The sequence below is a fragment of the Tachypleus tridentatus genome, chromosome 7, assembly GCF_004210375.1.
Source record: "Tachypleus tridentatus isolate NWPU-2018 chromosome 7, ASM421037v1, whole genome shotgun sequence".
Taxonomy (NCBI): domain Eukaryota; kingdom Metazoa; phylum Arthropoda; class Merostomata; order Xiphosura; family Limulidae; genus Tachypleus; species Tachypleus tridentatus.
The window spans coordinates 65,683,658-65,711,172 of NC_134831.1; the positions used below are offsets into that span (position 1 = coordinate 65,683,658).

Below are 27,515 nucleotides of genomic sequence, written 5' to 3' on the forward strand. Positions count from 1 at the left end.
ATTCTGTATGTACCCATGGCAATGCTCTAGAATGGGACATGGTAGTGAAAGTTACAAAAAAAATTAAACAATCCAAATAATTAATGTACAGAACACTTCAAATGTAGTTAAACTTACAGTTGTGTTTCTAGTCTAGTGCACTACAATTATATGTATTGTAGACAGAACACTTAGCCACTAACTTTTCCTTGTGTAATAAAATATTGTTAGAATCACATTTTCTGTGCCTTTCTATAATTTTTATTGAATTGATTAATACAATTCTTGTTTCTTTTGCATTTTCTTCTTAAATAAAAAAAGCATTTTTAAGGGTTGTTTATCTTTCTTTCTGATGGCTAATTCAGTTTAAGAATTAGCATATTTCAAGCTTTATGTGTGTAACAATTTTGTTGTAAGATTGAATTAGAATATGGATTGATAGTTTCTAATACTATGTGTAAATAAATGTTGTCCATTGCAGTCTTTTTCTTTAAAAAGTTTACTCAGAAATGGCTTATTTCTTGTCTGGTGAGGTGGTTAAGGTGCTCAGCTCACAATTTGCGAGTTGTGGGTTTGAATCCTTATCCCACCAAACATGCTTGCCATTTCATCCATGTGATAGTCAAACCCACTATTTGTCAGTAAAAGAGTAGCCCAAGAGTTGGTGGTAGGTGATGACTAACAGCCTTTTCTCTAGTCTTTTACTGCTATATTTGGGAAGGCTAATGCAGATAGCCCTTGTGTAGCTTTTCTTGAAATTCAAAGAAACAATGGTTGATTTTACCTTAAATTTTTTCACATTATTTTGGTTACTAAGTTATGTAAGTCTCTTGTACATCATTTAATGTTACTGCTATGATTTTATTCCTTGAAAATTGACTAAAGAAAATGTGTACTGTCAGGTTACTCCAGAGTGCACATTTAAAGATTAAACTTTGTTTTTAGCTTTCTGTATAGGAATGTGAAAGATTTAAAAAGGATATATTGGAGTTTACTTGCCTTGAGCATTGATAAAATGCTTTCCTTTTAAGGAAGATATAATCCTTCTACCAGAAATTTTGAATTTGTTTGACTAATGTCAATCGTAAAAAGACAAGAAGCTTCCTTGTTTTGTCTCCATTTTTCTACAGTTAAAGTGGTTTGAAACTATAAAGATTTGTAAGCCAATTCAGAATTAAAAACACCACCTTCTTAGCTCAGTGATGCGATTAAAATGATCTGTTTAGTCCACTTCTGGCAGTGTTTTTTATGGCAAATATAAATTTATATCATAATGATGCTTATTTGACTATTCATGTATATATTTATACAAATACTCAATTTAAGGTAAAGCATATAAATCCCACATTATATCATTTTTTAAAAAATAAACATTACCATGCAACCCAAAATAATCCAAACACAATATTCAGTTATGCACGTGTTAGGAGAGGTTAGGCTAATATGGTTTCAGATATTCAAATAAATCTTAGTTAAATTTTGTTAATAGGCTTATCAAATGTTTTACAAAAATCACTGGATTTTGTGATTACACTACACTGCACAACAAAGTTTTTGCTTTTTGAACACTGTTGGGTGTTCCTTATAGATTTTTGGCTGCTGATTGCAAAAATCACATCCAAATTTACCCACCACATACTGTTTCATTGAAATCTTCAGTTTTACCAAGACATTGCTACAATGGAAAAACGATATCAGGGCAACTGGAATCCGTCAGTGCTTGCTGACTACTGTTGTACACTGCAACGTGATGCACCGGACATTGAATACAAACGAATATCAGGAGCAAAACACTTTTAATTATGTTGAACTTAATAGCGTATTAGAAACATATACGTAATTAAATACGTTATTGCTGGTAAACAATTAATTGTCTAGTTCTCAGAGTTCCTATTTGATGTAGCAAAACCAAAACTATTTGTGCATACCCACCAGGTACCTGTCACAATCAGCAAAAACTTTTCAAAAAAATTGTTGTGCAATGCTATCAGAGTTAAGTTGAATAGTTTCATTTATTCAGATATATTTTCATACATCAGTAGAGTTCTACAGTTTAATAACACACTTTTAAAGGAACAGTAGATATTTACTATAATGTTGAAATTTCATAACAAAATGTTTCCATAATTTTATTTGCTCGATGTATTTAAAACAAAATGCTCTACATATTGTTGTGTTTTATGTACAATACTTTTGTGCATTGTACTTTGCATATTTTAATATGTATTATCTAATTTATTAAGGAACACATTTGACAGTTGCTGAAAAAACTCCACTGCTGTGCACAGTGCTATGATAACAGTGAGGCTAATTCTTAGGTTTTTAAACACCACTTTTATTTGGTAATGTATTCAGGTATATGTTTGAAACTTAAACCCCTTATCTTTAGAACCTAATTTATTGTGTTGGACTTTTTATAGCTATTCAAACTTTAAATACTTGGCTCAGCAGAGATTTGGAGGCCTTATAACTATATAACACTATCCTCATATTGGGCATGCTGCAAGTATTGCACTGTGAAGCTTTGTGCTAAAAGTAAAAGGCTTATAATAGTAAAAACACATGGGGATTAAAATTCAAGTTGTATTTTAATATATCCATTCTGAGAAGCTTTTCTTATAAAGGTGTCCTCTGATACAAGTTATTGAAGTTTAAAGTATGGCTTAACAAATCCATGTTTTCTGTACTACAGTAGTTTTCTACCTATTTTTCGATTGGTCCTTTTTTAATCTCAACTTTTTAGGCTATTAATTTGTTAGATTACCTTTTGCAAGCTACCTTCCTCATATTTTACAGTTAGAACTTGTTCTTTTGAATAAATTAAATTATGCACTAAATTATGATGCATCTAGTGATCTATTTCTTGTTGAATGAATGAACAAAGAATGTTATAAGTTGCAGTTTTAAATGTGAAAGAGTATGCTTTTTTTACACATTGTTCTCAACTAGATTTGTACAGTATTAAGCACTGGGTGAATTTTCCTATTTGCTCTTTCCCAAAAAATACATCTTTGAACTTTACCAGCATATTTATTGATATGCACGTGCTTTTTAATACAATTTTGAAGTACTTTTTTTCATATATTTTTGTTGTATTCCAAATTATATTCGTTTTTCCTGCCATCTGCAAAATTTATTCAAACAAATTACGTGATTCACGTGAAATTGAGCAGAATTCCACTTTGCTCATCTTTGTGTATGTTTTTAATCTGTCTTCTGAAACTTGTATTTACTTCTGTGTACATGTTCCTCACAACAGAAATGCTACAGTAATTACTTGTTATTGCTTTGCATTTCCCATATTCCATCAGTTTAGAGGTAGATAAGATTTGTTATTGACTGTATCAGAGGGTGAGTGGAGAGCGGATGTGGATTTTGGGCATATAGCTTATAAATATTGAATGGTAACATTTCGTGGAATGATAATAAGATATGGCTAGTCCTAATAAAAACTTAATCTAGCGTGTTACATATGCCAATGAGATTTGATTGCTGACACTAACTGGGTGTCTGGAAGTATAACACTAATATATAGACCGTAATTTTGTTAACTGGTACACGGCAGGAAAAAAATTAGTTGTTGAAAAGGTTCAACTTAAGATACATAAATCGTTTTAAAATTTCTTCTCTAAAATAGGCATTTTGTTACTATAAAACCAGAGTAAATTTTAATTAAAATCGGCTTTAGGTTATACAAACGGGTGTAAAGCTCAGATAAGCAAAATAGTCAACAGTGTGCTTAATTTCTCTGGAAATCGCCATAAACATCTGTATAGGAGTAATAAAATGTGCATACCTCGTTTACTGTGGTGATGTAATGAGATTAGGGAAAGCTGCTGCCAAGTTTAAAACGAAGGTTTCTGTCGTTACCATTTAAAATCATAGAAATTATAGCCTTGAGGAAGGATTACAGTTGTGACAAAAAATATTATTGTCAAGATGGCAGGTGTTATACTTCTCATACGATAGTTGCATGTACGATGTCAAACTAGTGTAGCTTTACACATGTATATATAAACCTCTAGTGACTAACTAGCAAGTAATGGAATAAAAGTGAGATAAATGCCAAGAATTGTGTGGTAGATACTGTTGACTAACTTGAAACTTAGGTACCGCTAACGCAGATATTCATTCGCGAATGTCCATAATAAACAAAAACAACCTAAAATAATGCATATTTTAACGTCAAAGATATTACATTCATTGTAATTAAATAATTGTAGTGGTAGCTTTATAATATTTTTTTCCTGTCATCAACGTGTTCATATAAGTGTAAGTTATTTTTTGCTCGCTATTTGTTAAAAAAAAATGGCTATACTATCTTATCAATACGCGCATGTTTGTATTATTGCTGTAACGTTGTTTATCGTAAAAATATGCATCCCTTTGTTTAGATCTTTTTCTAACTGTAGAATATTCAAATTAAACACAGGATACTTGCGTAAGCCTTGTACACGTGATCTGTGGTAGTAGAGCGTCACAAAATATGACTCGTAGGATCAGTCTGTTGCACACGTGCTAAACGTAAACAGACCTGGTATTGGGACGTATAGTATAACGTAGAAGAGCATTTACAAAGACGTTACTGATAAGGTAAATAAATAGTTTTATTTATTGATGGTTGTAAAGAGACGTTAAAGTGAAGCTTTTATTGCAAATTGGCTTTATTCACTCGAACAAAACGCAGTTTTGACTGTAAAATAGATACTTGGAGGAGTAATCTGTTTTACCGTCACTTGTTGCTTTGTTAGCTGAGTAGTGACGATGGTGTATTTTTAACCAGTGGTTAGTGTAACAAACCATCTTTTTATTGGTTATCCCTGCTTTAAGAAATTAGAATATTTTAAGTCAGTGTTTGATGTCTTCTACGCTGAATCTTTAGAACGTATCGTTAATAAACACTACTGTAGAAAACTATGGGTCCACATCTTATAGCATCAGATGACTTGCAGAGATTCTTAGGATCAAATCTTATAAGTCATCAAACACAAGGAAAGACGAAATTGCACCCACCTGAATTAAGAAGACGTTTGGGGAATGGAGGTTCTCAAAGTGCAAGAGCATTATGGAATACCCACGAATTACCTGTGTGCAACTATCAATACAGTAATAGTCACATACCTCAGTTCCGTCATTCCAATCTAAACTATTTCATCTGGACAGGATTTCCCTTGGTAAGTTTGGCAAGTGGTTTATTAAATGGCCATGATCAATGTAGTTATGAATCGTCTAAAATGAATGATCGTGAAAAGTATTTGACTCAAACCCATGAATATGGCATTCCTTGGTCATTAGAAGAGAACGTTTATTCTAATGTCTATCCCATACCTATCAGTTCTTATCTTGATGTTAATGACATAAATGTGCAAGAAACTCCTCCAATATTTACAGAAGAAGACAAAGAAGAAATATCTTCGTTTAGGAATTTGGATGATGTACAAGGACACAATTTTTGTAGTTTCTACTCACCTGAAGACTGTTATGCTATAAAGGCAGTAAGTCCTTTGATATTTTCACATCCTACATCATTGGATGAGCAACAGTTTCGAGAGGAAATGTCATTTATTAGTAATGAGTCTCATTACAAATACATACCTAAACTAGCTTGCCAAGTACGACAAAGTAATTCTCTAGATTTCATGTGGAAAAATTCCTTTGATATCACAAATAACTGTTTGCCACAAATTGTAAAACCACACAAACGCTTAAGGGAGGATAAGAATATGTGTACATTTCAAGATCAAATCTGTAGTCGTTGTGGTATTTTAACATTGAAGCCTTACCAACCATTGTGCTACAAGTATTATGATTCTCAAGAAACTCAAGCTAAAATGCATGAAGTAGAACTTAGTGACAATGACTTTAAAAATATAAAAAGTCTGGTGAGTGAAAAGATGTCTAAAAGTCGAGCCAACAAAGTGCTGACAGCTAATTTAAGTGATCATACCACTATAACTTTACAGTCACAAAATCTAATTGGTGATGACTCAGTAACAGTTAATTCAATATCATCAGATTGTCCATCAGTTTTGGCCAGTTCAGTTTCTCATCATAAAGTTTGTTATCCACATTTTACACCACTGTATTCTGAATGTGAATATTTCGAAAATTTGTCATCTGCCCTGTTTCTAATGGCAGAACAGGACCCATTGGGCCAGCTAACAAAAGAGGGATCTCGTATATCAACTGCTGAACTAGAGTCTGAGGACCAGTCTCAGTTTTTTACATCAGATTATGAAAGTAATGATTTGAAAATGACTTCTCGTCCCAGGTTGAGTTTGTTCAAAGAAGATGAAATGAGCATAGGAGATAGATTTGACACCTACATTACCTCAGGATCAGAACCCTCATCTCATGTTTATATCAGCTCTAGTAAGTTATTCCTTATTTATTCAACTATCTTTCGTAAACAGTACTATGAATACATATTGAAGTATTTTTGAAAAATGGTAACCAAGTCAGCAGCCTATAAATTTTCATTTTATATTTTAAAAATCCTTATTATAATTTTATTGAGTGCATTAAAATACAAATTATATGTATAGTACACAATTCTAAAGTTTCCTGTGTGTTTGTGTATTGTCCCAGTAAGTTATTTTGTCAAAAGTTATAAATAATCAACATTTGAGTGCATATCATGGACCATTCCCAACATAATGGGAATCTCAGTAAGAAAATATGAAAATAGCACTTGTACAACTGCTCAACAAGACTTATGCTACTAACAGTTGCAAAACCATGAAGTAAACTAACTCTAATTCTATATAAGCTTAACTGTTTTGCCCTAGTTATCCATAAGTCTGTACTATTTGTGGAAATGGCAAGTATTCAAGTAGGGTTCTGAAAGAAAATTTACACTTTGCATACTAACTGTGAATTACTGTAAATATAGCGAGTTTTAAAGAAAAGTGTTCAACAGAAATTTGTATGAAGGTAAAAGCTAACCACATTTATCTACATACTGTTAAATGTTCAACATAAGATAAACTTCTGAACTATGTTGAGTGAAATCAAATTTCCATTCAGATTAATAGAAATGGTGATTGAGTTCTCTGGGTATCTATAATTACAGACATATATAGACACAGAATTGTACAAGTGTGTGGAAGAAGATTTAAAGGCAACACTTAGCTTCTCGGTAGAAAATTACATGGCTAGAAGCAGAATTTAAAGTAGTGATATGTGCATGATAAATAATTTTGTTCTATCAATTAAAATCAAAATGGCATTCTAAAGTATGGTCAGCTAGATAATGTTATTAGTAGATATAAATCTGAGCAAGTTTTCAAAGTGATATATCAAAGTGTGTAGTTGGCTAGATATAACACAGTAATTAGTTTGTATTAGTCTTACCAATATTTGAAAGTGATTTAGCAAAATGTATAGTTGGCTAGATAACATGGAAATTAGTTGTAAATCTTAGCAAGATAGACAATTCATTAAAACACATAGTCAGTTAGATAACATGATAATTAGCTGATATAAATCTCAAAGATTTCAAAGCGATTTTTGGATATGAGTAAAAAAAAGTATTGTAGAAATTCTTTAAAACTACTAAGTACTCCAGTATTAATGTCCTATTATTAAATACCTGTGCATTAGATTTAACAATAGTTGCTTCATTTAATAACTTGCTTTCCATGCTAAACATTTATAATTTTTGTTTCTGTGTCCCTGTGTTACTATATTTACTTTTTTTATATCACCTTATTTGTTTTTATTCAGTGTTCTTTTTCTTTTTATACTAGACTGTCGGGTCTTCATTAAAAGTAAACATTTTCTTCCATGACAGTTGTGCAGTAGTAGCATCAGCACATTTACAATCTAAGAATAAACGAAAATACACCAGTGATCCGTCGTCACTTATTCATCGTTAATTAATAGTGGATCCTTGAATTCTACGATGAACAATCGAATGTGTATATATAGTTGCACGTGGTTTTGAATTTCTGAAGGTGACCAAGTAAAAACAGGATCTGCTATTAAGTATTTATATATATATATACCGGAAAAATAGTTACCCTTTAGAAACGTTAGTCATTAAAATGTACATTATGACGAGTCCAAAGTAGGCTTAGCATGCGTTAGGCCTTTTTTTTTTTAGTCTTATTATTATTAATTTTTTTTATAAATGCTAGCTTCTTGAATTGTTTACTATGAATTATTAAAGATTAGAATTTTTTGCACTCGAAGTTAAGTGACTTTCATATGGAAGTGATTTTAACCTAAACGTTTAAACTTCATTTAAGCTGCCAAAAGTTTAATACTGTTAATATGTTGCCATAATTGTAAAAATTCGTCATTTCTTCCAACACTTGTAAAACTATCCGAGTTGTGAAAGCTGACATTGTTCGAATATCGAGTTTACTTGGTCATGATGTGATGGCGTGCTTTCTTTTTGCTGTGTTATTTGAATAAATAACTTTCATCATCGGTAATGAAGAGTACTGGAATGATAATCTGAAATAAACCTTTCCTCTCGTCATCCATTTAGTTAGGGCATTTATTAGCAACAAGAGGTATAGGCCCTACTACTTGTAGCATGAGCTAATATATATATGTATGTATGTGTGTATATATGTGTGTATTTGAAATTACAACCTGAAATTCAAAAGTGTATTATGCAGTTTTAATGTGTGTGTGTGTTATAGGGTCGAATACATTATAATCATTATTTGTAGTAGTGGCAGGAAAATAAGTTAGCCAGCTCGACGTTTTGGTAAAAACTACATGGTTGTACAAAATTGTCTTACTAAGCAAATAACTTCAAGTTTAGAAAATAAATTTGACAAAAATAACAGTGCACGGAAATATGTACAACTGAGAAACAGTCCTGAATCCTAAAGGATTCATTATCAGTTTATTTTTTACTTTAGTAAAGCAAGTGCTTATATTTTTTCAGTATTTGCCACAAATAACTTAAAAAAATATTTCCCTCAAGTTGTTTGGTACGCTTTTATTAGTAGCGCAGATAGCCTAGTTGCTTTGCGCCATAAAACGCCAAACCAGAGCTTCTATTAGCAGTGATTGGTTGAACACCACATTTTCGGTACCTTACGTGAACTTGTTCAGAAAAAGCCAAGTAGGACACAGTGGAGCATTTTTTGGAGTTTCATGTATATTTATTACACAATTAAAAATAAATTTACGTTGATACACAGGGAAACTGAATTATCGCAGTAACATTTAAAGTGCATTTTACATATTTCGCTAAATTTTTGATAGCTTACTTTCGGAAGGAGATCTGAGTGATAGGTAATTTCTTATTCTACAGGTGCCATAAAATAAACATTCATTATTTTATGTATAACTAGTTTTGCAGACCCCAAGCTTTCTGAACTTATAAATTGCGTTTCTTCAGTGGCTCATCGATAACACTATGTAACAAAATTTTTACTTTTTCTTGTTTCTGGGCAGAAAGTGTTATTTCCCAATTGCTTATGTCTAAAGTAAATGGCAATTTTCTGAACTTTTACGAGCAATTAAGAAATAACACATACTATCCAGGAATAAAATTTGTGTTGCATAATGTAATCTTAGACCTAATGCTAAATTTCTCATTTCGACACAGCGCAGAGATACCTTGTTTACCTTGAGCATAACACAAAAAGGGGCAATCCGTGAAAGTTGTTTCTTTTCTCAGGCTTTGTTCTCTGTCTACGACTTATAATAAAGTCAGTAATAGAAACTATTCGTCACTTACTGTATTAGGGATTACTTTTTACATCGCTACAACACAGTTCTCTTCTGTTATGCATAATTAGTTTCTTTTTCAGTATCAACTTCGTCAAGGAATTTGTTACGACGTAAGTGTCAACAACACTTGGCATAAGTCCTTAATATTATGACATTGTAGTCGTTTCAAATAATTAATTCCATCATTAAACATCTAACACGATTGTTTGTTGGATGGCAGTAAGTCTTCATGTGTAATTGTAAATAAATCCCTGGTTATATACGCCACATTGCATCAGTTAGTTTGCACCTTTGGTATATCATAAAGAAAACAATAGTTCCCTGCCCACACTAATATTAGAGTTGTAGATAATTATATGTAATGATGTATTCAATGCTATTGTTAAGCAACAACAACAGAACTTTATTGTAACGTTTCTTAATTTATTATTTCACCAGCCGCCAGGACAAAGCTATTTTATTATCCATTCTTTGCTGTGTTTGAGTGAGGTCGTAATATGTATTGAAAGGATAAATTACATATTAAAGAAATATGGAAAAAACATGTGAAGCGAACTATAATATTTACGAGAGTATATGTCTGTGCATGAATATAATATAAAATTGTGTGTACATATATATATATGTATAATAGTCCCCCGCTAAAATCAGGGGTTCGATTTCCCTCGGTTGATTCAGCAGATAGTCCGGTGTGGCTTTGCTCTAAGAAAACACACACACATATGTATAACAGGATTTCAATTCTTATCTGATATTCGTTTATGTTAGAGGCGTTGTCTGGTATTCTTAACAAAGAAAAATAAAACGTTTAGTGAACTGCATGCTCTAATTCTTTCTCCAGTTTCTTGAGAAGCTATCATGTGAAAAGTTATATTTCGTGTTCTGTGTGTTTAATATCGAAGTATTGAGTGTGGTTGAGAAAGTTTTGCCTTCTCTGTTAGGTTCATTAACTGTCTTTATTAAATGTTCACTGTAAGTTACATGCTGTCCTGACTTCCCTGGTGGTTTCTGGTTTTCCTCGATACACCCTAGTGCCATTTACATTTTGTAGTCGTTGGTGCATTATGTTTTGTGCAAACAGTGATACGACTTGGCGTACCGGGAAATTATCCTCATTAAATGAATTGTGTTTAATTTGATAATGTTAATAGTGTGTGTAAGAAGTTGTTATCTTTATCTGTCTTCAATAACAAGTTTAAAGAACATTAAGTGAAAAAGTTCTGTGTTACTGAGGGACAAATATACTAACTTAAAGATAGAAGAGGTGAATGACTTTGCCATTATAGAAGTTTGTTAGTGTTAAGAATGACTCGGGTTGCCATGTGATTACTGACAGTAAGGTGTCGAAATCATGAGATATGCTTCCCTTATCGTCCAATACAGTAGATAATGTCACGTATCATTCACTATATCTTGTGTAATGGTATTTTTCAGATCTGTTTCCTTTTGAAATTGTGCAAATAAAGCAAGATTTACTTTTTATATTTTTCATCCACTTTGGTTATTGTAATAAGAGAGAAATTGAAAAGTTATACAAATCTCACAAGATATACGTTTACATCCATCGAAATAACATACAATTAATGAAAGGTACTACAAGTTGAGAAATCGCATCACAATAAATCTTTCAGAAAAGAAATGAAGAAAGACCCCAGTTCAAAATACCCCTGTTCTGACGACCACTTCCCGCTACGTCACAAGATTTCCTACGTAGCTGTTAGCTTGCTGGGAATGTAATTCCTAGGGTTTGTAATTTGCATCTCTTCCCCCAAAAAAGAAAAACGCATTTTGTACATTGGTTTTGTGGGTGTGGATACGCTTGTTGGTTTAATCCCATTATTCGTTCAATCAGTAGTTGGCGCGTGTTATACACAGAAAGCCCTTTCCGTTATTTTGCGTGAAAAATTTAAAACACAATTTTTTGAACCATCATAAATAAACACGTGCGGAGAACATACCACAAATGGGTTCAGTATGAAAGTGAAAAATGTAAATCTATCAAAACATGAAGAACTTATAGATGCAGTTTTATAAATATGACACCTTCATAAGAGGCTTAAATTCGTGTTTTTTAATGATTATCCCAGCCAGTAGTTTTCTACTTAATATTATTTTTAAAGTCTTCAAACCGAGTATATCGCAGTCTTTGGGCTTATATTTCAAAGTAGTTTTTCCGTGCTAATTATTGTTTTTATAAACTATTGTATTTGGAAATTACTCAAGTTGTAAACGTAAAAATCTGATAGCATAAATAGCAGCGTTTTATGAATACACACACACACTAACGAAAACATTACTACGGTAGTGTGTATGACATTCACTCTTGACCGTTTATGCGCCACATTTCGGATCCATGATATTGTTAGTCACAGGGTCTCTTAAAAACATACTGCTCATGAAAAACACATTCAGTAAAAGTATTGTCGGTATTGCGTTTGATCATAGAAACAAGAAAAGAGAACACGAAGGTTTACAGAAAATATTTACAAAGTGGAGCGTGATTTACTGCGAATATAAAAAGTATTTAGGGAGTTTGTTATTGCTTATTTTATGGCAAAAGTTTCACGGCTTATAACGTTGAGCTTCAAGGCTCATTATCCATCCAGACACAGCGCAAACTCAGAGATGCCAACCGTTACGATTTGAACGTAATCATTACGATTTTGGTGTATACATTACGACTATACGCTCATGCAGACAAATATTACGACTTTTTGCAACTCCCAAAGTAATATATATTATATAGGCCTATACAAAAGAGTGATAAATTGTTCCCCCAGGGCTTGAAAGGAATGAATGAAAATTTCTAGTGAGATACAAATAAATTTTGATGATAAATAAAATACATGGTCCAAATGGCTACTTGCGATAATCATGTTTGTGCTTGAAATAATAAAAAAATATTTGTATCTCCGACGTTTACCAATAGTTTGCGTGCGGTGCTTCTCCATACTGGGTACGTGGAGGAATCCATAGTTACGTCATCAGTGCTTGTTAGTTAATCAGCGCTCGCGTAGATGGGTATTTCTCGTTTTCTTAGCGGCATAGAAACACCACTGCGATCGTTCACAAGGTGAAAAAAAAAAAAAGGCCTCGTTCACCAGATTGTCTTGTTTCTGGCAAATCTAAAAGGACTAAAACTGTGAATCAAAAATTTAGAAAAGAGTATAGTGCAAAATATCCGGTCATTGCATCAAAAGTCAGTGATAGTCATGCGTTTTGTACAGTTTGTCACATCGAATTCTGTGGTGCATGGCGGGATAAACGATTGTTCCAGACATACAAAATCGGCATCTCACCAACAAAAGGCCAAGGCGAAGACAAAAACGATGCAGATAGCGACATTTATGAGTAAGAATTCAGAATATGAAACCATAAATGCAAAAGTGATGTTTACTCAATTCGTCATTGCTCATAATTTACCCCTAGCTGTAGCCGATCATGCAAGACATCTATTCAGAAAAATATTCCCAGACTGTTATAGCGAAAAAATATAGTTATAAATGAGCAATCTATAGCAGTAATAAATAATAATAGATATAATAATAATATAATAGTAAGCAGCTTAGAGACATTGGTCAGGCCTAGTAGCCACAAATGATAAAGGGCTCTGTCTACAATTATTACGCTCAGTCATTTGAAATAGTTGGTATCTCTGCAAACTGCCTATTGTGTTACTTTGAACTAAGACAAATTGACAAGGTAAATGTATTTCTTTTTTTTAATTGGTAATGGGGTATATTGCATGAGAAGAGGCGTTGCCTTGTTTGGTTTGTTTATTATTTATTTTATAATTGTAAAAACTTATGAGTGAAATAAAAGAAACTATAATAATGTATCAGTTATACTGTATCGGCCATACATGATGCTGTCGAGGCTTTTCCCAAATACCATAACTCGTAGGGCCGGCTGAGATATGATATAATAGCGGTAGAAACACTAAACCATTAAATACATGAATAAACTGTTTCAGCGAAATTGATGAACTGTAATTTTTATCGAAGCCATTAAGAATCAGAACTAGGTTACCATTATTTTACTAACTATAAATTATTTACTGTTATGCTGTTATAATAACATTCTATGACATAACTATTGCAAGTGGGTTACTTTCACTGTTCCTCACCACAAGTGCTGTGAAGAGTGAATGAAAGATTGGACATCATGGGCTTAAAACTTCCAGGGTTACCCGCCAATGCCTACTGAATACATATTGTTCGCGTTTGTTTTATTTGTCATTACCTGGTATTATATTTTCTTTAGGATTATACCTTTTGCATTTTATCTTATATTTCCAATATATATAACTTTATTTTTTTGCGCTAGTTTTTGTGTTACGCCAATTTTATTGTCCAAAAATGTAAAGCATTTTCCAAAAGATAATTTTTTCATGTTGCTTATTGTTAACATCACGCAGTGCTGGTTAAAAACAGCATGCAGCAGAAGTCTTTTTATCGCGTATGATAACCTGTATATCGTTTGTTTTGTTTTTTGAATTTCGCACAAAGCTACTCGAGGGCTATCTGTGCTAGCCGTCCCTAATTTAGCAGTGTAAGACGAGAAGAAAGGCAGCTAGTCATCACCACCCACCGCCAACTCTTGGGCTACTCTTTTGCCAACGAGTAATGGGATTGACCGTCACATTATAACGCTCCCACGGCTGAAAGGGCGAGCATGTTTGGTGCGACGGGTATGCGAACTCGCGACCCTCAGATTACGAGTCGCACGCCTTAACCCACCTGGCCATGCCGGGCCCTGTGTATCGTTATCAGTAGATGAAATGTTTTTAACCCGCTTGGTTTACACTTAAAACTTTTAGTCCAATGAAATTTTTTTTGTGTGCCTAAGTTTTCTGGGGGATTTATATTTGACTATATTCTGGTTTATTCAAATGTATTTCTTGCAAGAAATAAACGAAACGAGCTTTTAATATGTAAAACCTAAAGTATAAGATTTGTCAAACTACAAAGTAGGTAGTGTACGGTTATTTCCAGGTTACCTTGTACTTTAATCTTGGATGTATTTCCTCTTTTCGCTAAAAAAAATAAAATAAAGATGTAACGTTTACAAGCATTGCTTTCCTTGCATGTGTACGTATTAGAAGTATTTGGAAATTTTCAACCAAACAGTTTCCTGTTGTTAACTTTAACTAAACGTCTTTCAAAATTCAATGCTGACGCTAAGCTGTTGACTCGTCCTGTTTTTAAAGTAATTTTTTTATGATTGGTGACTTCTGGTGTTAGCTGAACGTGCTTGAGCCCTCCCTCCCCCAATGAACCGAGTCCCCCTCAGCCCCCCACTATTGTTACCTACATATATTCATAAAATATGGAAAACACAATCATTGTTGTTGCTTAACAATTAACATCAAAGAGACATAGATCTGTAGAACTCAACGTCTTCATTAAGATGAAAGATAGTTAGCCTAATAGTGACCTTACTTTTCCTCAGGGTGTATTAAATTCACATGGGATAATTCGTTTTTGCTATGTAAACTATGTCTTTGTTATATTTCTTTTGATTTGTAGCTTTACTCTTAATGGTATATTAAATGTTCATTCTAAGCTAATCTTGATTTACTTTATTATTATGTATTACCTTGGGTGGAATTTAGGTGAGCTTCCTCTTTTACATATACGCATATTTTCATAAACAGATTATTTCTAATTTGTAATAATGAATTATTAATCAGAGTATGAGTTTCCAACGAAAACTACATTGAAAACCCAGTTCAAAATAGCACACCTTTCTGAAATGTACCTTGATATTTACATTATTATAATTTACCATCTATACTTCATATTGATGGCATTTTGGGAAGCCCCTCCACAGTTTACCTCAGCCTCCCCCCTCCCTCCCAACGAAAATATCCTGGTGCCGCTAATGTTAACGAACTGTAGCAGCATTGAAATTAAAAATCGAATAGAACATCCTCTGTGAGCGATTAACACTTTTGTCTACTGTTTATGAACATTTGAAACTTTATATTCTTTGAAACTAAAATTGCTGTCAAAATACAACGTTTAAAGAGAAGCGGGTGTATTTTCTCAAACTACTTTTCCTTGGGAAGCCCGACGAAAACTGTTGCATATAACTTCTCTAAATAAAATAAATTTACGTTAATGGTACTTCAGTGACACATGTACGTCTGCGGACTTGTCCTTTGTGTAGCTTTGTACTTAATAACAAATAACATGTTTCAATATTATGTTTTTACAGTGATTTTATCGTCTTGCATTTATCTCCCAACATTGTACTAGTTCCATCTATTCTGAAAACATTTTTCTTTTACCTGACGGTTGTCTTGGAAATGCCAACAAAGCGTTCCAAATTTAGTTAGTGTTGAACCGACCATGACGTCATGGTAGTTTTAACAACTCTGATTAGTTTCGTTGAATTTTATTTAGAATGCTCACGTTGTAGAGTTTGTGGACACTGTTTATTGAATAATCCACTTCCTTGTTCATGCTCTGGCTTGACCACACCAAAACAATGTGTGTTTCAACGTTAGTTCCTGGTTTGATTTGACCAACATATTGTACATATCAGTTCTTGGGTCATCGGCCTGACACGTTTGACTATCGCTATTTCCTACCCCTTGGGCGTTTCTAATACACAGTTCCATGGATGTTGCAGGAAGTTTTTTGTAGACAGAAGTGAGATTTATTCGGGTCAAGAAGTGTTTTTCTCTTTGTTTATCTGTTTTCACTGTCTTCTTGACGATTTGAATACATGTTTGTCTATGGTTGCAATATTGTCTCGTGTTTCATTCACGTGTACTCAAAGCCAAATAAAACGGTATAGTAAATAGAATTCCCTTAGAAGCGGATCTCGACTGGTCTACCTATTATAAATCTTTAAATAAATATTTGTTTTTAAATAAGAAGGAATCTAGCTTAAGTATTGAATTCATTGTACTCTTCCATACTACTAGGTTGAAATGTTCTGTGCGCTACAACGTAGAAAGCGAGCTTTTTACACATTTAATAGAATAATTCCAGTGGTTTTCTATATAATGCTTAAAAGGTGATTATTGTATAAGGTCTAAATGTGATTTAATAAATTTGAATTGCACCATAACGCTGTGGTCGATGTCACCTCTTAAGACTTCTTCAGTAATACCTGGTATGATTAGGTCAGTTAAGGTGCTCGCTTTGTAATATGCGGTTTCGTACCGCCGTTCCACCAAATAGGCTCGGTTCCGGCATGGCGAGGTGGTTAAGGCACACGATTCGTAATCTGAGGGTCGCGGGTTCGAATCCCTGTCACGCCAAACATGCTCGCTCTTTCAGCTGTGGGGGCATTATAATTGTGACTGTCACTCCCACTATTCGTTGGTAAAAGAGTAACTCAAGAGTTGGCGGTGGGTGGTGATGACTTGTTGCCTTCCCTCTAGTCTTATACTGCTAAATTAGGGACGGCTAGCGCAGATATCCTTTGCGCGAAATTCAAACCAAACCAAATAGGCTCGCCCTTTTAGCTGTGGAAGCGTTATAATTTGACTGTTAATCCCACAATTCATTGGTAAAAATAGTCCAAAAATTTGCGGTGGGTGATAATGACTAGCTGTCTTCAATTTAGTATTTTACTACTAAATTGGAGACGGCTAGCGCAGATATCCTTCGTATAGCTTTGCGGGAAATTCAAACCAAATTTTTGTAATAATTAGACTACAGTTTAGTGATATCTTGTGATCTGTGTATAGCTTGGTTCGTTTTATAAATAAATACGGTATTTGTAGCTTTGGGTAAGCGTTGTTGTCCACCTCTTTGCTAATATTTGGGTTATTTTTCAACACTAGCACAGCCTTTAAGTACAAATCCTTCTGGCATGTTGTTTAATATTGTAAGTTATTGAATTCTAGATCTATTGATATTCATTTGTAGGATAAAATATCGCTCTGTTAAACCAAACTAGTGAACACACAATGTATTTATCGTGTGTATAGTACATCGTACAGTTACACATTTTTGTGCTGTATCGGATCCTTGATGAGGAAAGTGGACTGTAGAGACAAGCATCCATTCTTGCAGGACTGCATATATAGCAGAAGTTGTAGATGGCTGATCTGATGATTCGGACTGAATATGTTGATAGAATAGGCGTAACCGTCTTACATTTTCTGATTTTGAAGTTTTATTTCTGTCAAAATAAATATTTCATTACAGCAGCTTTTATTTATATTAATGTTCTCTTATGTATTGAACAAATTTAGTTAAAATTGTAGAATTCCATTTGCAGGAACTTTGCCGTTTGGAATTTAAATTTTCAGCTGGTGTTGATAATTATATTTTAGATTATATGAATGACATATTATGTTTAGTTTTAGAAATATGTAGTGTGGTTTGTTTCCGATATTTGTATACCTTATATGCTTCAAATACACGACTAAGAATTCATATTAAGTGTATTACAATAAAAATAGGGGCGTAAGGGGCTTACAATTTTCAACCTGAATGTCATCCATTTACACATGGATTAAATGAACCTTTAAGATTCAGGTACAGCTGTCCTTCATTTAGAACCAGAGGGTTTGTAGTCAAGAAAATAGTATTCGCTACCACAAGGGCTTTGCCCGGCTCACTGAACCAAATGTAAGAATCGACTTTCGCTTTGTGACGCGCCCACGGTGGAACATATGAAGTGTATTCATCGACGTCACATCATGAACTCTCAATCTGCAGTCTGAACCCTAACCATTAGGCTCACTAGGCGTATTATTAGTGATATTAGAAGTTTATTATTTCGTTGTGCTAATAAGTATTAGTAGTCTTAATGTTTTACTTCGATAACTGCAGTGGAAAACACTCATATTAGAAATAGTATCAGAATGATCGATATAAGTTTACATGTCTTCCAAAACAACATAGATCTAAATTGAAATGATTTGTTTTAAAATTTTTAGTTTTTGAAGTAATTGGTAATTTTCTCAGATTTATTACTCATTGATATTTACAAGTAAAGTAATGACTACCTACCTGTATGTAGCTAACTACAAAATCTTTATATAAATTTAACTTTCATAATCTATAGGATAGATTTTAAAACTGCATGATGAATTGACTAACATCAGAATGTTCTCGCATTTCAGTTTGCTCTTTTTTCTTTGTAGATGACGTAAAGGTTAAAATGTTACGCAATAGTGATTTTTCAGATACTTATAAATGAAATGTATTCTTCCATTGTGTTTTTAAGAGGTGAACTTCAAATAATAAATAAATCTACAAAGATTTATTTGTTGCATATTTATAAGAAGGAAAGAATTTTGGTATTTTTCTTTTCATAAAAAGAGAATGCTTCGTTACTTTTTTCTGTGTGAGAGGGGTTCGTTCGGTCGAATGTGGGTAATTTTTATACTTTATGTTGGAAATAATTTTTTTCTTTTGATAGGTAGAGAAACAATGAAAATATTTCACCTATTTACGTGTACAACAAGTAAAATAAGGTTTATGTAAGATTATAAAAATAAATTGGAATCTGGAAACTTACACTTTGTATTTATGTGGACTGTGAAAACATTTAAACGTTGGAAAAGCTTACATATTTATAGATAATTAAAAATTTAAAGAGGTAGAGGAAATGTATGTATCATTTGCATCATTAAAAAACAAATGTACCATTTGCGGGCGTTGAAATTAGGGCGCTGGACTCGGAATGTACATAATGTGTGGTCGTATCCCATAATTCGAATATATTTGTCTTTTTGGGATTGGGTGAGAGTACAGTGTTCGTCGATAAATAGTATCCCAAGTGTTTGGCTGTGGGTGGGGAATGAATAGCTTCTTTGCCACTAGTCTTTCATTGCTAAATTAGGGATGGCTAGCGTAGATATCCTTCGTAAACTTTGTGCGAAATTCAAAACAGATCAAACCTAAGGATTAGCTAGGATTCAGTAACAGTGCAAACAAAATAGGAAATCCTTAGAATCGGGTCTATGCTGAACCCGACCCTCTCTCGTCCAAAACGTGGACCTAATCGAGATGAAGGTGGCGGTACACTTCTTTCTATCTAGTATGTTGCTTTTAAGTTAGGGTCGACTATCGCAGATATCTTTGCACTACATTCTTCAGTGATCATTTCCATTTTTAATTCACTTTTATTTGCAGAACTCGGAAAACATTTGTGGCAGATAAGTATACAAAATATTTAAATATATGAAAAACTGCAAAATGTCGATATGATGTGTGTGTTGCTATTTAAAGTACAAACTAGATTTTGTACTATGTAAGTTTTAATTAGAAACATTATGATATCAGTAAGATGAAGGCTGTATGTTTTTAAAAACCTTTTAATTGAACTTGTGTTGATTTCCATAGCAACCTTTGTTTTTTTTTTTTTTTTTTTTGAAATTGGCAAAACTTGAATATACTGGTTAGTTGTCAGGGAAACGGTTCAGCTGTTGGTTTAGTACATTAGGTCTGGATAACAGCTGTACCATACTTTCTCTTTGAAGTATCTTTATAGAACAATTTGGTAATACAGTATATGAAAGAATTGTACTATAAATTGTATTTTGTTTTGGGTCACGCCCTACATTAGGTCGAGCCATCTGCGATCTTCTGTTCCATATTCAGTATTCTAGAGGAAATGTAGGGGTATTTTTCAAGACCTTTGTATTGTCAGTCGTCGAAAGTTCCGTGGAAAATAAGTTTTACGGAAGTATGTATTGATTATTCTGTTGGACCTAAAGATATAGAATGCGTCACTTATTTGACATCTTTTGTACTGTATATCAATGTTTTTTACTTTGCTGTTGTTTTTTGAAGTATGCAAAATGGAATAAAACATCATCAGCTGTTACACATGAAATGATGCCACGAGTTGATGACTAGGTTTTTAACTAGCACGTGCTCTTGTTTCTCATCCATCTGCTTCCCACTTGTTTGACAATCGTTGCCAAATGCACCTGTAGGGGAATGTGCCATTTAGCTGCCTGTGTTTAAAACTTGTTCACCAACACTCGTATTTTAATGGGTTATTCATAATTTAAACTGTGGTATTCCAATATGCGAGCTGTATCGGCTTTTGGATTATCGGTTCTGCAAAGTTGTAGGCATAATTTCGTATTATCTTTAACTTGTTATAAATATTTTTTTATCATTGACTTATTTCGCGAGTTGCTAATCTGTAAGCAAAGGGTATTACTATTACGTAACAATTACTTAATAGTCGCTGACCTGGATTATTTTGTTTTTTAACCTTGTCCTTTTTCGCGCATGAAGGGCTTAGCTTTATCAATATTGTAAAATCTAGCTCATAAAAACTCCTTCAAACATGTGGTCAGCTGTCGATCAGTTACCTCCTTTCTTTGTGAACCTGTTGATGACTGGAGAAGGTCGAAACGTTGTTCGCTCCTCTACATAAAATTTTCTCAATCCATACCAACCGTTTTTACGTATATATATTTTTTTGGTACAAGTGGGTTTTCTCGTCATCACAAATTGATAGTGTTTTGATTTTCGATAATTTCTTAAATGGCTCCGCTTCATTAATCAGTAGTCATTTTATTAATTGAATGATTAAAACCTCAAATTAAAGATCTACGAAATTACTTAAATACTTCAAATGGTTTTCAAAAGTTAATACTCAGTCATATTGTTTTCATAATTCAAAGTTTCAATATAATATCTAATATTTTCTAAAAGTTCATCGTATCTTCTGTTCTCCCCGGCTATCCAAAATGATCGTACGAGTTGTACTGTTTAAAATTGTGTTCTCGTTATATAACTGAAAATGCCATTAGGGAAATTTTCAATTATTATATTGCTTAACTGTGAAATTGTTGAAATGTTTCCAGTTTTGTAGTAATCAACAGTTACGTTGGAATACCAAACTTTATCATATATAACGAATCGCACATAAGTACAAACTTATGTAGTTGGAAGTTTTATTCGGTTTCAGAAAGGTCAGATCTGTGTGACACTCCTGACGTTATTAAACCAAGTTTCTTATCTGTTTTTGCATTTAGAGTTCTTTAAAAATATGAAATCATAAAACCTTGAATCTCACAGTGAAAAACGTCTGTAATTCATCCCCCATAGTATCATCTTTAAGTGCTTTAATTACTCTTACGATCATCAGAATAATGAACACTTCTTTTACGTATGTGCATAGTTGTGTGCGTTGCACCACTTCCTTTTAACAAATGTGTATGTAGATATTTTTTAAACGTCCATAGTGTGTAAATTTTTCTATTATATTAGGCTCATTGGTTTCATTGCTTCGCCGGTTTTTGGCGTTTAAAACCGTAACGTTTAATGTTTTGTAATGCATATGAAATAGCATTTTGTACAGATCTTTGTCTGCCAGCATGCTTAATCTGTATGACGAGTTCAAAGTTCTGGAAAAGAAGACATCCTGGGCAGCGACCTAGAGCAGACTAAAATATATGCAGATTTCAGATGCTATTTTTAAGCGCTTCTGATTTGGTATCCGTAATGGAGTAATTAATACGAATATTTGAAAAAGAAAACCCTGAAATCTACTGTAATTTTTATCACCAATATTAGTTTTTTGGTTTTATTGTTTTGGCGTTTAAAATCGTTACATTAAATTTCGTTATACGTTTCATCCTTTGTAAATATCACATGTGTGATTGTTACTTTCTTTCGTCACGTATATATTGGGCTGTTACCAACTGTCTTAGCTCAGTGCACCAGTAGTTATTACGTGCTCATTATACTATTGTAGTCGTCTCCTACTGTTTCGTAGAATTTATATCTACATGTTATATAAATGAATAAATAAACAAAATCTAACACAATTTTATTACAAAATTAACAGTTGCTCTTGTTCTATGTACTCTACAAAACCGTTTTGTTTTTTTGAAATTGTAATATACCATATTGGCCCGATTATAGGGCGAACTAGAATATAAGCGGACCCCCATTTCAGAAACTAATATGAAACAAAAATTAAGTGTCGTAATGTTCTTTTAGGTACCGCAAAATCAATACTATAACTACAGGTAGATTAGTTACAAGAATTAGCGATGGCCTTGAAGAAATATCTTACGTGCATGCGTATTCAAGTTGTGAAAAAGTATTTAAATGTCCAGAAACAAATGTGTTTTTGTTTGTACGTAAACTGAAGTAATGAAACAAAGTTTATTAACTTTATTTTAAATTTTCGTACAATATACATACGTATTGAATACAATATGGAGTCGTTAACAACGTAAAAAGAAAGATTAGGCATGAAAGGCTCAAAAACTGGCCTGGGATACTTTCCGTAGATATCCCACACTTTCAAACCGCATCACTTTCCAACGGGCCCGTGCACATGCTAGGTGGGTAAGACGTCAAAGCCAGAAGGAATCTTGGATTAAGTTCACAACAAGCATATATTCTACCACCAGTTCCAAGGTCATATGGGACAGGATTCGAAAGGTCAGTGGGCACTTACAATTCTGTTCCCCTCTCCATCTTACTCTCTGATGGCCAAGAGGTAGCTAATGTCCGGAGCATCGCCGATATTCTAGGTGAAAGCTTTTGCCGGGTATCTAGCACTTCTGCTTGTTCCTCCACCTTCTTGGCCATCAAGACTCTGGCAGAGCATTCACCTCTTTCCTATCGAACTGACTGTCTCTTTGACTATAATTGTCCCTGTACACTGGTGGAACTGAAAATGGCCCTTCATCGGTCTGGTAGTACATCTGTTGGACCTGATGATGTACACTATGACATGCTTCACTATCTCTATCCTGCTTCTCTTGATATTCTTCTAATTGTTTTTAACTGGATCTGGCAGGAGAATGTTTTTCCTGATACCTGACACCAGGCTATTATCTTACCTTTCTCTAAACCTGGGAAAGATCCCAAGATTCCTTCAAACTACCGTCCAATTGCTTTGACGAGCTGTCTCTGTAAGACCTTAGAGAGGATGGTTAATGCTCGTCTTGTTTGGTTCCTCGAATCAAACAACCTCCTTCTCGCCCACCCAGTGTGGTTCCGACGACAGCACTCCATCTCGGACCACACAATTCAACTTGAAACATCACTCAGAGAAGTCTTTCTCAAACGCCAACATCTTGTTTCAATATTCTTTGACATTGAGAAGGCTTATGACACAACATGGAGGTATGGCATTTTGCGAGACCTCCATATATATGGGTTACCTATGTTTATTAAAAAAATTTAATGGACAGGAGGTTCCAAGTTCGTGTGGGTTTGACACTTTCCCGTTCTTTTGTACAGGAACTTGGTGTCCCTCAGGGCTGTGTTTTGAGTGTCACACTTTTCAGTATAAAGATAAATGCCATCACTGAACAACTCCCTCTTACTGTTGCAAACGGGCTTTATGTCGACGGCTTTCACATCTCGTGTCAGTCGTCCAACATGAGATGTATTGAGTGGCAACTACAAATTGCCCTCAATCGTGTACTGAAGTGGACTACGGCGACCAGTTTTAGTTTTTCTCTCTCTAAAATCATTTGCATGCACTTTTGCCGCCAACGGGGTATTCACCCTGATCCTGAACTCCGTATCAGTGATCATTTTTGACCGTAAGCTGACCTTTATACCACACTTAAAGCAGCTACGGGTCAAATGTACAAGAGCACTGAACATCCTCCGTGTCCTCTCTACCGCCAGTTGGGGAGCGGATCGATGTTCTATGTTAAAGATATATCGTGCTCTTATTCGTTCAGAACTCGACTATGGATCAATGGTCTATGGCTCTGCCAGACCCTTGGCTTTAAAGATGCTGGACCCCATTCATCATCAAGGACTTCAACTCTGCACTGGGGCTTTCTGCACCTCCCCAGTTCAGAGCTTATACGTGGAATCTCACGAACCTTCTCTGCACCTTCGCAAAGCATCCCACTTGGAGATGTGTTTTCCTTCCTCAGTGGGCCTTACTTTTTTCAAAACAGATGATCTGCCATTGCTTCTTTTGGCCTTCGCATCCAGGTGCAATTGGATGAATTGGGTCTGTCCTTGGAAAACATTGCAGAATCCACTGGTCAGCCCATCCCCCCCATGGCTTATTACAGCCCCTAAATGTGACCTTTCTTTAAGTCATCTGCAAAAGGCAGATACTCCTGATTGGAAGTACCATCTTTTATTTACTAAATATCTTTCGAACAATCATTCCATTCCAATTTATATGGATGGTTCCAAATCAGATAATTCTGTGGGTTTGTTGCGGTTCGGTAGTTACACACAGAATCCCCTCTACAGCTTCTGTGTTCACTGCTGAACTGTATGCCATATTTCTTGCCCTGGATCATATTGAAGCTGAGCAGTACTCCAACTGCACTGTTTATACTGACTCCCTTATTTCTCTGCTGGCCTTGGAATCACTTCACGTTGGCTCACATCCTGTTCTCGCTGATATTCAAAACCGACTGGCCCATTTCTCATTAACATCTACTTTTATCCAGTTTTTCTGGATACCAGGCCACGTTGGTATTCGTGGGAACGAGCTTTAGACACGGCAGTTAAATCTATTTGCTCTGGGACCATCACCAATGTGCCTATTCCGTACATGGACTATGGTCCGATATTCAAGGCTCGGCTCCGTGCCAGCTGGCAGTACACTTGGAGTGAACAACGTGACAACAAGTTTTTCAAATAAAACCCTATATTGGGCTTTGGCTAGCTTCCATAAGGTTCGGAAGGGGGGAGTTGTTTTAACTAGACTACGCATTGGTCACAGTTTTTTAACTCATCGTTTTCTTTTATCTGGGACTGATGCACCAGTGTGTAGTTTGTGTAACTCTCAAATCACTGTAAGCCACGTTTTACTTTCTTGCCATCGTTATGATTCTCAACGACGATACTATTTTAAACATGTTCTGTCCCAGGGTTTGTCTGTAACATTGGACAGTGTTATTGGTGATGGTGACACTGTCCACCTTGATAAAGTTTTTAGTTTTTAACGGCCATTAATTTTTTAACCTCATTTAAGTGTTTGATATTTATTCATTACACCTTTTTAATTGTGGTTCCTTTTTCAGTCTCAATCTCTCTAGTTTAATTTGACATTGGAAAATGGCCAGAACATTAAATAACTCAACACCAGGACTGGAAAGGCCAACTTCAGGTGACTAACGCTGCTGTTTGAACTACCCGTTAGTCGTCCTGGCGAGTTGTTATTACAATTTTGCTGCATTCTTTTAACACTTTTATTACTTTACCTTTTGGTACTGGCCATAATTACACATAACCCGGAACCAGGACTGGTAAGACCGACTTCAGGTGACTGACGGTGGTTTTTGTACTTTACTGTTAGTCTTCCTGGCGGGTTATGATCATTACCATTATGCTACAGAAAGTCCTTTTCAACTTCTCTTACTCTGCTTTCTCTCTTAACATTGGAGACTAGGTGTCAACATTGGTTTTATGCTTTTTCTATTTTTCAATGATGTTTTGTTTTACCTTCATTTCCTTTTATGTATTTTACCACATTTAATTTATTTTTACCTTTTTACTGGACGTTTGGTGCAGATAGCCTAGCTGCTTTGTGCCATAAAACACTAAATCAATCAATCAATCCTAATCGTTATGACAATACCTTATAAAACTTCAGTTTTTCTAATGTGTGCATAATAACATAATTTGAATTAGTTTTCAGTTAAATAAACAAATGTTATTGAATGCTGCCACCATCCATTGGGTAAATCGGGATTTTCAGGCAAATGCTGGCAGAATCCACTTGGGTTTAAGGAGTTAAAACCTCTTAGATATTTGAACGGTTTCACATTTAAGCCTCTGGAGGATGTAAATCTTCATGCACTCAGTGCTTCCACATCTCAGTAGATGGTGTGAATAGAGACATCTGTGTTTACATGTTTGATAATCATTAAGTGTTTAAATATATCAATAAACATGAATCCAGTTAATATTTCTCTTGTGATATTTACATTTGTTGCATTGAAAATAATGAATGAAATATTTAATTTTTTTTTAACATCAAACAATTTCTAAAGCTATCAGAGATCAAAAAACAAAACATAAAGCTTTTAATTATAATTACTGAAACTTTTAAAGAATTGTCTGATAAGTAATTATCCTGAATACACTTCATAGACCTATTTTACCAACTTGAATTACATGGTATAGTCATTTGAATTCCAAAGGAAATATAAATCCATTTACTTAAAAATGTTTTTGATATAAGACGAATTTCTCAAAATCTGTATATTTTATGATAAAAGCACGTTATTTGTTCATTTGGAGATGGTCTCTTGTGTCTGTGAGAATCTATACATATGTTCACACATTTTATAAAACTCGTTTATCTCAGTAGACAAACTTGGAGCAAGTTTATTTTAAGACTGTTATAAAATCACTAATATCATACATGTAATTAAAAACAAACAGCAATAAGATAACGTATAGGTATAATTATGTATTTATAAGTATTTTGAAAATGTTTAGGAACAGTATTATAGTTCTGTGTTATAGTCTCGATCTGGGTTGCTTACTAACGAGTAATTATAAAATGGTTATCGGTGCTGCTGCTTCCCGTTTGCTGTTTACAAAAGCGTGTTTTTGAAGAGAAGGTTATTTATGAACCTCGTTTTTCAGAAGGCGAGAGAAAGGTGCGAAAACTCACGTGTCACATATTACTCTCGTGATAAACAAAACTTAACATGAACAGGATCTTCTTTGCATCGCCAACCTCGTGGCCTACTTTTAAGTTTTGGATTGCATAAAATAATGCAGGATCTAGTTGTTTTGTTTTGTTTTTTTCCATTGCATTCGACGTTGATATATTCTGGACTGAGGAAAGTTCGCGTCCGCTCGCATACAGTACTGTTGTTAAGTGGTTTTGTTATGCAAAATCAAATTCTTCGTGTAGCATATTTTTCTCTTGCAAAATGTCACAACATAAAT

At 34.2% G+C, this 27,515-nt stretch overlaps 1 protein-coding gene across 4 annotated transcripts in view; it reads left to right on the forward strand.

Annotated features, from left to right (window-relative positions):
- LOC143255860 (CCR4-NOT transcription complex subunit 6-like) overlaps positions 1-27,515 on the forward strand; it is a 79,168-nt gene that overhangs the window by 25,848 nt on the left and 25,805 nt on the right. The window contains exon 1 of one of the 4 annotated variants that reach the window (XM_076512189.1): positions 4,593-6,351. The exons of 2 other annotated variants lie outside the window; for them this stretch is intronic. In XM_076512189.1, the coding sequence (XP_076368304.1) occupies positions 4,896-6,351 (1,456 nt within the window). In that variant the 5' untranslated portion in view covers positions 4,593-4,895. Of the gene's footprint in view, positions 1-4,592; positions 6,352-27,515 lie in introns of those variants that run through there. One more of the 4 variants, XM_076512188.1, reaches the window with a different exon arrangement.